This window comes from Zea mays, chromosome 2 (assembly GCF_902167145.1).
Source record: "Zea mays cultivar B73 chromosome 2, Zm-B73-REFERENCE-NAM-5.0, whole genome shotgun sequence".
Classification (NCBI taxonomy): Eukaryota; Viridiplantae; Streptophyta; class Magnoliopsida; order Poales; family Poaceae; genus Zea; species Zea mays.
The window spans coordinates 90713366-90726988 of record NC_050097.1 but is presented as its reverse complement, the minus strand read 5'-3'; the positions used below and the strand labels follow the sequence as shown (position 1 = coordinate 90726988).

The following is a 13623-nucleotide window of genomic DNA, read 5'->3' as shown; positions in this document are numbered from 1 at the left end:
CCTCCTCTAATCGATCTCGTTTTTTTCTAATTAAAATCACTCCTTGAATGGAAATCCTAAATTAAATGAATGCACGCCTAGGCACGACATCAGACAAAAATAAATATGCTCCGGCATTATGCAACAACAATATCACCTTAGGGTTTTAATTTACTAGGCTTACACATAGATATAAAACAAAATAATTCTTCACTCTTTAGGCGAAAGAAAAGAAAAGCATGGAAAAGAGAGGGTAACACCTGAATTTGGTGGCTATTAGAAAAGAAATTTTACAGCCCCAAATTTAAGGTGTTATAACATCCCTCCTCTATGCTCAAGCTAGAGTTGCCCCCTGCACCACCCCTGGGCACCCCAGCTGCTAGAGGAGACCTCGATGGATACAACGACGGTGGCAGTTCGAGCCAAAGCACGGAGCCTTCGGAGGAGCAGGAGGCAGAGTGATGGGTCGCCCGACCCATCACTCATGACGTCGCTCGCGGTTGTTATTTCCATGACGCTCTCGACACCTTGTTGTGTCGGGCCTTCAACCTACACACTTGGTCGATCAAGTACCACTATGTAGTCTACCAACATAGTCGCAGGATATACCCGCACCAATAGGAGGCTACCTGCCTGGTCCACCGTCTGGATGATGATCTCTGTGGCAGAACCTCCCATGTTATTGGGCCCACATGCACCTGCCCTTGTCTCAAAGACCTTAGATGGCTATGCATGTGCATCAGATAACTTAACAGGATTCGTCCGAGTGTCCCAAGGACCCCGGATAAACCACTTACAAGTTACAACCAGGATCGCAAGATAAAGTAAACACAAATCACACACCGACATTTGCAGCGGAATTTCTTTATTACAAAAATTACAAGTTACAACAAATTTACATTATATTTATCGGAGTGATTACAAAAGTGATTCAAAGAAATATACTGTGAAATGTTATAAATTATTTACAAGTTTGAAACATATGCTAGCTCAATGATAATCCTCAATAAGAAGTATAGAAGAGCTACTTTAACCTATAAGAAGGCTGAGCCCCCCCAGCACTTAGCACCATCAACAACAGCACAAATCTAGTACATGCAACAACATGCGTTCGAAAATCCTAAGTACAAAGTGTACTTTCACAAGTCTTACCCATCTAAGGAAAAAGACTCTCAAGGATATGCTGGCTTTTGGGAATCAAGGTAAAGTATATCAAGATTCAAAGACTCTTTTTGCAGAAAAGCTTACTATGAGTGGATCCTTAAGAATTCATTTTACTTGTCAGGTTAAGTAGTTACCTGCATCTAGATTTCTTTCTATTATAGATCAAGCACTTGGCCTATACTAGCCATCTTTTTATCACCCCATTCAGTTCACTTGTTGCTACGTGTAGGTCAGTGACCAAGTCTTCATGTCCGAGAAGTAACGGCGATCCGAATCGATTAATACCCAGCTGGGGATCTCCAACCACACGACATATGTAGCACTTAACCCTTGCATATGTCAACTCTCACCCGGGTTTCTCAAGACCAGAATGGTTTCACGCCAACCGAGAGCACAGATACTCCACTGTCCAGCCTCTTGCCACAGAGGGTACACGCTACTCTCGCCATCTCTCCACTCCCATTGCGTGGTAGCCTTTCTGGTATTGGTCCGTCCGAGGTAAAGCTTACCCATGACGAGGCATGTTGCCAGTTAAAAGGTCCTCGATCATCAAGCCTACATCGGCTCAGTCCTTAAACGACAAAGACGAAGACACTACACCGAGACTCCCTTCTCGTGCAAGTCACCCGCTCGGTCTCGTCTTTATTATTTAAAACCCCAAAGTTTGGTACCTGATAGAGGTACTTCTTTTCAGATGTTGACATCACGACCATGATGGATTCACCATCATTATTCTTTTCTTTGTAAAAGTTCCCATCCAGTGTGAAGCATCACCGATTGTTTTAAAACAAAACATTTTGTTTTCTAAAGCAAGGCTAAGCATCAGAAAACTTGTTTGATAAAATCAGGTAACAAGGAATGGTAAACAATTTTCCAAGGAAGGGAATGCATCAATTGTTTAGCACACTACTCCTATCACCTAATGCATCAAACAAGGTGATAAAGTTTTTAAAACAAGGAAATAGATAATGCACCGGGGCTTGCCTGGGATAACACTAGGTTAGTGTTTGTTAGACGACGATCACTTGACGACCATCCTTTGTCTTGGCACTCGTTCTATCCATCCACTTGAGATTGGTCCATCGACATCCCTTCCCGGAGTAGATCATCCTTTGCACCATTTGAGGTCAGCTTGACTCTTGACCTCCACATCACGTGATCAATTAACGTACCTAAATGATATGCATAATGCACATGTATGAGTGCAAGTATAAATAGCACAATATAGATAAAGCTACTCGAAGAATATTAAACACTTATTGTAACACACTGAATTTGAGGGTATAAATTTTTTTCCTAGCATCCACCAAATTCAGGTGTTACTCGCTTTCTTCCCTTCTTTTCTACTTTTGTTCTAAACTGTGGAGAGTTATTTAGTTTTATATAATTGTAAGCCTAGTAAAATAAAACTCAAAAAGGGTCAGAATTGTTGCATGACATGCTGAATCATCTCTTCTTTTTTATGTTGATTTATTCTAGTTGTGCATTTACGTACTCCACAAATTTGTGTTTGAAGTTGAATTCAAAAGAAAATAGAATAAAATAGAAGATAGAAAACAAGAGCAAGAAATAGAGAAAATAAGGGGAAAAACAATTTTCTTTTCCTCTCAGCAACCGTCACCAAGAGTCCACGACCTTGCGAGCCGCCTGCATAAAAAGCCATATTCCCTGCACATTTATCTCTTCTTCCCTCACCCCTCTGCTCCTTGCCCATCGCCACACAGAACCACCGCCCGTTCTCGCAATCTCCATCCCGGGGTGACACCACCATCACCAGCTTAGTCGAGCAGCAACCGTCGTGAGGGGACATCGCTGCCATGACTCTGATTGCGATCCGTTTTCGAGCTTCGAGGAATCGACGGTCAAGCTGCGGTCACCAAGTGACCTGGTTCTTCGAGTTCTACAAGGTTGAAGACCCTGAGCATCTGTTTGGTGAAGGCAAGTGTCCTCTAACCTATTATGTCCTACATACTTATAATTCATCGTCCTGCATTACATTATTGAAACCTAAGGATTGACTAGTCTGTATTTACCTCATCCTTGTTTACCTTTTGGGTTACTATGGTTAGCTTTATGCTATTGCTTTACTTTAATCAATGATCATGACGAGATACAATGATGATACTATTCTGGATATGATGATATACTTGTGACACTTTAGGGGACTCAGGCTGTTTTCTTGAGTACCTCTCTGTAAGGACCTGTTCGTTGAGAGACCACCCGGGAAAATAGTGCAACCATGAGGGTGATATGGGATGCCCTTGGCCAAGTAATTAGGGAAGTCCTATGTTGGGTGCTGGTTTTGGTCATTGGGGAACGGAGGCATCTGTTATGGCTCCTATATTCTCGCTCAGGGATTTGGGTACAGGCATCGTCCCACGGCTTTTTCCTGAGGGCGGAGGTATAGGTTTTGGGACGTCAGATGAACTTTATGCAATGGTCATTTCCAACATTCGCATAGTGAGGACCCTAGGGAAAAGCCACGTAGTGAGACCCTGCTAGTTCACCTTGGAAGTGATCAATGGGGAGTCGCAATCCTCGAACAGAAAGGGAATCACGGCTCATGGGCAAAGTGTGCAACCTCTGTAGAGTGTTATGAAACTCATATATCAGTCGTGCTCACAGTTATGAGCGGGCTTGGGATCCTCTTTGATTAGAGATACAGATGACCTGAGATTCAATGGTTCTATTTATGGTTTTGGTTCGATGATGATAATGATGTTCCTCGATGAGGAAATGATTCACGGGTTGGTTATTGCTAAAACTTGGCTCCCACTAATAATAAATACTTGACCAACTAAAAGCAACTGCTTCAACCTTAACTTCACATAAAGCTAGTCCAACTCAGCTAAACGGGACATTTGCTGAGTACGTTGATGTGTACTCACCCTTGCTTTCACAAAACACCAGGTTGCCTTTGGTGCAATCTATGCTCAGGTAAAGAAGACGGCGTCGAGGCGGATCTCCAGGAGTTCCAGGACTTCGATGAATTCGAGGATTAGGCTAGCGACATCCCCCAGTCAGCTGCCTGTGGTGGGTTTGTTTACGTTGGCTACGTTTCTATTTTGTGCACTTTGATTCATATTATGTAAATGACTCTAGTCTTTAATATTATTACTTACTCTTTATTGTTATTCGAAGCATTGTGCTATGATGAGTCATTTATGTAATCGCTATGTACGTGAGTTCTGATCCTTGCACGTACATGGTTCACATTCGGTTTACTTTCAAAACCGGGTGTGACATAAGTGGTATCAAAGTCGTGCTGGCTGTAGGACCGCTGACCTGGAGTAGCATTGGTCGTTTTAAGGACTTATTGATTACTACTTCATCTCATCCTTGATTCTGCTTCAAAATATTAGTCACCTCGACTAATTCTATGTTGTGCTCCTACATGCCCCCTTGCCAAAAAGTATTTTATTCTAGTATGGTCTATACTTCTCCCAATCTGTTAGATCTGATCTTATCTTGTGCTTGCGACATCTTTGTAGATGCCCCCTGACCATAGCCTTTAATCTTTTGGGACTCTTTCCTCATCCATTATTAAATTGCTACTATTTGACCATCTCTATTCCATTTTGTTATTGACATGCTCGTATCCTTGCATTTTTAATACCCTTATCCCTTAACCTAAAGCACTTACCCTTGTACCTCTACTACCTACTTAAATATTTCAGTTTATATGACCATGACCTTTCTGTCTTTTGAGACCCTTTCCTTTTCTGTTGTTAAGTCGCTATCTTTCGGTAATTTCTTGTCTCTTGGTATTGGTATGCTCATCTCCTTGAAACCTTACATACTCTCATATTTTTATATGCTTACCTTTATATCCAATGTCTATTTAAAACATTTCAGTTTACATGTCCTTGACCACCCTTGTTTCTTAATGATCCATGAGCGGTCATTTTATTTTGCACATCCTTGGTGATCTCGTTGTTTCCTTGTAACTTCCTTGGGTAATGAATTTTTACTTCAACCCTTCTGTTGGAACCATACCTATCTTACCCTTGATTATTCTCTCCACTTCGCCACTTCGTGAGTCTTGCCTTAACTCTATCCTTGGTTATGCTTTTCACGATTATCATCTTTACCCTTGTCACCTCTATATCTTACCTTGATGCTTATGTCATACCTGTCCTCTAAAACCTTCTCTCTTCCATTTCAATTTTATAGTTGTATTTTACCTATTTTCCCTTGGTCGTATCCTCCTCCTTGTCGCTTGCGAGTTTTCAACTCCATCCTTTGTTGTGCTCCTGTTGGGTACTACCTTTACCTTTCTCATCTCTCGATCCTACCTTGGTAATTACATTATGTCTGTTCTCTAAAATATCCAATATCCTATCTTAGTTTGAGAGCAGTGTTTTACTTACCTCACCCTTGGCTATATCCTCTTCTTTACCAAGTGTAAGCTTGGGCGCAACTCCATTCTTTGTTGTACTCATACCACAAGCTCTTTTATGCCTTCATCTGTTCTCTCATACCCTTGTCTGTTATCGCGTTTGACCCTTGCGATATTTATGTCTTCTACCTAAATGCTTACCTTGAACTTGTCCTTTAAAAGCCTCCACTTTCTTTCAACCTAGTTTGAGAGTTGCGAGGTACCTACCTCTCCCTTGATTTCTATTCACTTCTTGTCGCCTTACAAGTTTTGTGTTAATTCTATCCCTTGAGGTGTTTTTATTTTCTATCACCCTCACATTGTCGTCCATCGATCTTGCCTTGATACTCATATTTATTTCTACTCTTTAAAAAAATCTCTGCTCTTCCACCTCAAATTGAGAGTGGCAGTTTACCCATCTGGCCCTTGGACGTACCCTCTCCTTTTCCATTTGTAGGTCCCATCTTAACTCCATCCTTTATGGTACTTATATCTTTTGTCTTATGCCTATATACCTCATCTCCTACATCCTTAGCCGTTATTACCTTTAAAACCCACGTGATATCTATGCCCTTGCCCTCCTGCTTATCTTGAACCTATCCTTTGAAGCCTTCTCTTTTCCATCCCTGTTCGGGGATAATGCCTCATCTATTTCACCATTGGCTGCCCCCCTTCTTTGACACCTTGCAAGTCTTGTCTAATATACATTCTTGGTTGTGTATTTGACTGTTATCACCTTAACCCTTGTCATCCCTTGATATTTACCTTGATGCTTATCATGTATCCATATTTTAAAGCCGCCTCTCCCATTTCATTTCAAGAGTGATATCTAACCCATCCCGCTCTAGTTCGTTCCCTTTTCCTCTATCACGTTGCAAGTCTTAGCTTTTGCTCGATATCACCCTTACCTTCCTAATATCTAGATCTTTCCATGATGCTTATCCTATGCCTACCTTTTTAAATATCATCTTTTCCATCTCGATTTGAGAATGGTGTTTTACCTATCCTGACCTTGGTTGCATTCTCTCCCTGTCGGTTAAAATCCTTGCTTTAGTTCCATCCTTTATTATGCTCATGCCCCTATCCTCCATGTCTTATCATTCCCCTCGCCTTTCGATGGCCTTAGAGTAGTTTCCCCTTTGTAAGGAAAGGCCACCATCTAGTTAACATTAACGTGTAGCAACGAGATGTTTGTTGTTGTATGCTTGCGATGTTTGTCTTTGTGTTATGACTGATTTGCTTCTTTGTGATGAGTGTTGATGTGTTGTGGCCCTTAGTCCGCAATGACATCAGTTTACTAGGTGAGTGCCATATAGTTAAGTAATTGGGTTCTCCCCTTGCTCTCTCTAATCCATCTATGCTTACCTTTTCTATCTACTCTTTCCTCTTGTACCTGTCCGGGTGGCATCCTACAACCTCTTTTAACCAGTCAAGATCAGAGTCGGTAGCATCTTCACCAAGTGCGTATCAATGCTCCTGTTAAGGGGGTTAGCTGCTAACCCCAATGAAGACAATTCGTTCAACCTCAACAAACAAGATCAGAGTAGCGCAACGGAAGCGTGTGTGGGTCCTAACTCACAAGTCCAAGAGATCCTCAAGAATTGATAGTTGGTCGTGAACATCTGAAGGTCAAAGCAACCAGTCCACAAGCTAAGCTTGCAGAGTCAAAGTCAACTCAAGAAAGCCGTGAACAACTTATGAACCTAACTTGTCGTTCTTTATAGCCTCTTCTTGAATCTCGGGGGCGAGATTCTGTTAAGGGGGTTAGATTTGTAACACCCTGAATTTGAGGGTATAATTTTTTTTCCTAGCATCCACCAAATTCAGGTGTTATCCGCTTTCTTCCCTTCTTTTCTACTCTTTGTTCTAAACTGTGGAGAGTTATTTAGTTTTATATAATTGTAAGCCTAGTAAAATAAAACTCAAAACGGGTCAGAATTGTTGCATGACATGTTGAATCATCTCTTCTTTTTTTATGTTGATTTATTCTAGTTGTGCATTTACGTACTCCACAAATTTGTGTTTGAAGTTGAATTCAAAAGAAAATAGAATAAAATAGAAGATAGAAAACAAGAGCAAGAAATAGAGAAAATAAGGGGAAAACAATTTTCTTTTCCTCTCGGCAACCGTCACCACGAGTCCACGACCTTGTGAGCCGCCTGCATAAAAAGCCATATTCCCTGCACATTTATCTCTTCTTCCCTCACCCCTCTGCTCCTTGCCCATCGCCACACAGAACCACCGCCCGTTCTCGCAATCTCCATCCCGGGGTGACACCACCATCACCAGCTTCGTCGAGCAGCAACCGTCGTGAGGGGACATCGCTGCCATGACTCTGATTGCGATCCGTTTTCGAGCTTCGAGGAATCGACGGTCAAGCTTCGGTCACCAAGTGACCTGGTTCTTCGAGTTCTACAAGGTTGAAGACCCTGAGCATCTGTTTGGTGAAGGCAAGTGTCCTCTAACCTATTATGTCCTACATACTTATAATTCATCGTCCCGCATTACATTATTGAAACCTAAGGATTGACTGCTCTGTATTTACCTCATCCTTATTTACCTTTTGGGTTACTATGGTTAGCTTTATGCTATTGCTTTACTTTAATCAATGAACATGATGAGATACAATGATGATACTATTCTGGATATGATGATATACTTGTGGCACTTTAGGGGACTCAGGCTGTTTTCTTGAGTACCTCTCCGTAAGGACCTGTTCGTTGAGAGACCACCCGGGAAAACAGTGCAACCATGAGGGTGATATGGGATGCCCTTGGCCAAGTAATTAGGGAAGTCCTATGTTGGGTGCTGGTTTTGGTCATTGGGGAACGAAGGCATCTGTTATGGCTCCTATATTCTCGCTCAGGGATCTGGGTACAGGCATCGTCCCACGGCTTTTTCCTGAGGGCGGAGGTATATGTTTTGGGACGTTAGATGAACTTTATGCAATGGTCATTTCCAACATTCGCATAGTGAGGACCCTAGGGAAAAGCCATGTAGTGAGACCCTGCTAGTTCACCTTGGAAGTGATCAATGGGGAGTCGCAATCCTCAGGCAGAAAGGGAATCACGGCTCATGGGTAAAGTGTGCAACCTCTGCAGAGTGTTATGAAACTGATATATCAGCCGTGCTCACGGTTATGAGTGGCCTTGGATCCTCTTTGATTAGAGATACAGATGACCTGAGATTCAATGGTTCTATTTATGGTTTTGGTTCGATGATGATAATGATGTTCCTCGATGAGGAAATGATTCACGGGTTGGTTATTGCTAAAACTTGGCTCCCACTAATAATAAATACTTGACCAACTAAAAGCAACTGCTTCAACCTTAACTTCACATAAAGCTAGTCCAACTCAGCCAAACGGGACATTTGCTGAGTATGTTGATGTGTACTCACCCTTGCTTTCACAAAACACCAGGTTGCCTTTGGTGCAATCTATGCTCAGGTAAAGAAGACGGCGTCGAGGCGGATCTCCAGGAGTTCCAGGACATCGATGAATTCGAGGATTAGGCTAGCGACATCCCCCAGTCAGCTATCTGTGGTGGGTTTGTTTACGTTGGCTACGTTTCTATTTTGTGCACTTTGATTCATATTATGTAAATGACTCTAGTCTTTAATATTATTACTTACTCTTTATTGTTATTCGAAGCATTGTGCTATGATGAGTCGTTTATGTAATCGCTATGTACGTGAGTTCTGATCCTGGCACGTACATGGTTCGCATTCGGTTTACTTTCAAAACCGGGTGTGACACTTATAGCAAGACATCGCAACTCTAATACGAAAACACTAGGTGTCGAAATCACATTAAGAACTATAGCTATGGCATTCTAACTTAACCGGACCCAATTCTAACAGCAAGCCATAGCGAACTATTCATAAGCACTCTATCTCTCTTGACTAGAGCATAACATCTAAAACTCAGACTTACTATTATAGAACATCCAAGATTTAAAATAATGAACAGTAGCATTTCATTTAACTTTAGAATTACTATACTATATTATCATGTAAAGGATATCAACTCAATAAAGCACTACACTATTCAAACCATCTGATAAAGTATTATATAAAAAATAGCATTTCCAAAAAACGACATTCTCAACAGATTAAATATCTAAAGCGCTTATGTATCCTAAATTTCAATAGAAAGTGGTCTACTGATGTTACTTGTTTCCAAATAATTTAGGCTATGATAAACATTTATCCTAGACTATCGACCTAAGCAATCAACATTCCACTATGACACTAAGCTGATTAACTACATAAAGAACGACCACTGCTACGGTAAGACGTTACTTCACCTGTTAAATAAAAATCAATGCAAACAACGCTAGTAGAATCTATCGGCTAGCCGTTAGAAACACTAGACCTATCCTTCATATTATTAATTCGACCTAAATACCTAAATTATTTATACATCTACCACAGTGTTTCTTGGATCTCAATTAAAATCGGCTCACTAACGCTACTCTCTTTTAAACATTCAGAACACGAAATTGACAATTACCGGATGATGTTATTTGCTCCCCACTACTCGGAGTGGCAAACAACATTCATCTGACACATAATCAATTTCTAAACATCAAATATAATGATTACCAGAGCAAATCATCGACTTCACTATGCAATCAAGATTTATCAAAAATCACTGCTGACAACACTAAACGACAGAATGATTCTTTGTGTTACTAATTTACTTGTCCTAGCAACACATGACATATTCATCTATCAAAATACTCATTGTAAAACTTAAATCTTAACACTAAGCTTCACACGACGCAACCACTTCACAATCACATTACTGCATGAGACGATACGCTTCAACAACACTTAATATAATCACAACATCATTGTGACTAATCTATCTAGCTAATCCATTCATTAAACCAACTAGCAAAATTTATAAATCAGCTTACCAATCCACGAACGCCTGCGACATAACAGAAAAAGGGTGACGACGATGCTGAAGAGCGGGGGCACGGCGTGGCGGAGATCGATAACCAGGTGTCGACGAGCGCACGGAGTCCAGTAGAGCCGTGTTGCTGAAGGTAACGTGGTGACGGGCAAACACGTTGTCGAGTGACAACGATAGTGTTCGAGCGCTGCGAGGCAACGACGGGGTCAATAGTCGGCAGCGTGGTCCTGTTTGGAGATGAGTATGTGCAAGACGACTAGGGAGGCGTGGCTGAGCACAGCGATGCAGAGTCTCGCGGCGGTGATGAGCTCGGCAAGGCACAAGGATCGGGCCAAGGCACAAGGATCGGGCGACGGCATCCGCAACCGCGCACAGGGAAGCCAACGAGCTGTGGACTGGGAGCGACGTCGCGGAACGAGCAGGAAGACGACGACGTGAGCGCAGCGAGTAGGGAGAAAACCAGGATTCAAACGACGGCGCGCGCGGGCCTTCACTGGCGATGTCCGAGCGCGGGAGGAAGAGGGAAAACAGGAAGCTGGGCACGCGAGCGAGCTGGTGACGAGGATAACGTGCTGGGCCCAGGCGGCCCAGGTTCTTGGAGTTTGCCGAGGCCGGTGCGCGGAACGATGGCGCCCGTGAGACCGAGCATACACGACGACCAGCTTCGGACCTGGGGCAGGGCGGGCGCCATGGGCGAGCACCAGAGAGCTGTGGACGGTGGTGGAGGCTGGCTCCGATGAGCACGACAGCTGAGAGATGGCACATTTGCTTGGGGAGGTTCAGAAGTGATGCGGCCAGGGAGGCAAGCAACCAAGTGTTGCATGGGACGGAAGAAGAAAGGAGCGCTAGAAAATATCCTAGGAAGCTGAACGTCGTACATAATGGGATAGGAACGGAGGGAAGTGGTGGAGAGATGAGGATGATAGCTGACGTGCAGATAAGAAGAGAAAATGAGATATTTTCCTTTCCTTTTTTAACAAAAGTATATAAATAAACATGAACTCTGGTATTTGGGTTTAAAAAGGCAATACAGGATTGAACCAAAACAATATCGGATACAATATTTAGATAAGGTTTGATTTGATGAATATTTCGGAGTGAGATGAACTTGTACCCGTTATTTGTATTTGAAGATTTATATCGAGGCAAGGAACACACGAACCGTACCAAACGAGATCGGCTTGCATATTTCAAACTATGTCAAATCTAGTTTAATAAACCTCATCTGTTCTGAATATTGGGATTTGGATTTAAAACGAGGAGTAAACGGGCCAACTTAAAGCGTTATCGAATAATAGATTATTTTCTCGGATTTTTAAATAGGAAAGCGAATCGGCTAACCGTTGTTCTGGTTTCATTTAGTTCAAGTTTGATTTATTCTAAACAGTCCACCCTTAATATTATCGCTACAGAGTTCGTAGAGATCGCTCAAACAAGAGCGAAATAATTAGGTGACGTTTCCAATTCACATTAATCGATTAATTTTAAACCCAAAAACTTTAGTCGTCGACTTCTAATAAATCTTGTTTGGGACAAATCAGAGGACTGAACTAAGTTTCTAAATTCATATTTGCACAATTGATGAATTTTAAATAATCACAGGACTCGCTAATTTTCGGAACAAATACGTTCCGAACTTCATGAAAACTTTAGGAAGAGTCTAGATAGACAAAGACAGATGTGATATTAAAATCATGATAGGCAAAAATGATCAGGATATTGAGATTGCTATCCTCATCAACATCCCATGCTTAAGTCCATATTCGTAGTTAACATACAGTAATACCTAGGGTGTTACAGGCCTCCCCCTTAAAAGAATCTCGTCTCGAGATTCGGAGCGAAAGACTTTTGGGGCAATCAAGGATCTCAGATGTTGTTTCTCTAGTGGATATATCTTGTATTGGGGGCCTTCGACTTCCGAAGGTCCTCAAAAACATGATTTAACAATGTTTCTAGAGTATGATACATGAACAGGTACCTTCGGACTTAGGTCAAAACCACAGTGTGAACAAGCACAAAGAATACGAAGGATGGCGCTGAGCCGAAGCTATGAGCAGGGGAGCTTCGGCGTGACAGCAGAAAAGGAAACCGACTTAAAGGGGAAAAGGCTATTTGGACTCTGATGGATTACTATAGAGTTATTAGCAAATGTAAAGGGCATGGGTGTAATTTTACATGGGCTGCGTCCCGTGCCTATAAATAGATGAACAGTGCTCCCGTACTGTTCACGCTGACTTGGCATTTGCTTTTGCATCACGCTTGTACTTTTACCTTCTTTCAAGCCGAAGGTACATTTGTAATTTGTTATCATTTCTATTTTTCCATAATAATAAAATAGAAATGAATTAATAATAATATTTAAATGTTTACGTTATTTCTTATACTTTATATGAATCCTTCTTTGTTGTGCTTATGAAGGTATGTCCTTCATAACCTTCGTCCGAAACTCATTATATCCCAAGGGAAATAATGCTTCGAAGGACGAAGGACTTTAACGTTTAACAATTTTTGTGTTGCCTTGTTCTTAATTCATAGCATTTAAGGACAAGTCCCCAACATTGGCGCCCACCTTTGGTGAACCCTTTTCGACCACCTTCGTCATGCCGCCAAAGAAAGCTTCAGCGACAGGGGCTGTCGTTCTGCAGCCGCTGGACCCGAACCAGGAGACCCTTTCTCTTCGAGAGGCCCGAAGCCAGAAGAGGAAGGCCACCAGTCCAACACACCAAGAGGATGAGTTGGACCAAGAGATCAGGAATATGGAGATGCTTCATCAGCAAGTGTAAAAGAAGAAGGAAAAAAAGGCTCGGCTAGCTGACCTACAAAGGCAAATTGACGAAGCCACCGAAGAAGTACGTCATCTTGCTCAAGATGAGCGAAATCGAAGGCCCCAGCACAGAGAGCTGCATCAAGAGGGCTTCTACAACGAGGATGAATGGTATGAAGATTTCCATCATGGAAATTTTGCTTTTGATGATGCTTCTCCTCTATCAGTAGAACTGTAGGCTACACCTTGGCCCCCGTTTTACAAGCCACCCCAGCTCCCCATGTATGACGGACACTCAGATCCGAAGCAGTTTCTGATGAGCTACGAAGCAACCATATCTTCATATGGTGGCAATACTGCAGTCATGGTGAAATCCTTCGTCATGGCAGTCAAGAATGTTGCACAATCCTGGTACTC

At 42.2% G+C, this 13623-nt stretch overlaps 1 protein-coding gene across 1 annotated transcript; it reads right to left on the bottom strand.

Moving 5' to 3' along the window:
- Window positions 1-2016: 2016 nt before the first annotated feature.
- On the bottom strand, window positions 2017-11249 carry LOC100273425 (uncharacterized). Its single transcript, NM_001147862.1, has 2 exons — window positions 10444-11249; window positions 2017-2315 (listed from the first exon to the last, which is right to left on the bottom strand). The coding sequence occupies exons 1-2, from the start codon at window positions 11205-11207 to the stop codon at window positions 2303-2305; spliced, it is 777 nt and encodes a 258-aa protein (NP_001141334.1). The 5' UTR covers window positions 11208-11249; the 3' UTR covers window positions 2017-2302.
- Window positions 11250-13623: the final 2374 nt, after the last annotated feature.

Coding starts and splice junctions, on each gene's coding strand:
- LOC100273425 (NM_001147862.1), bottom strand. CDS start 11,207: ATGTGCCATCTCTCAGCTGTCGTGCTCATCGGAGCCAGCCTCCACCAC.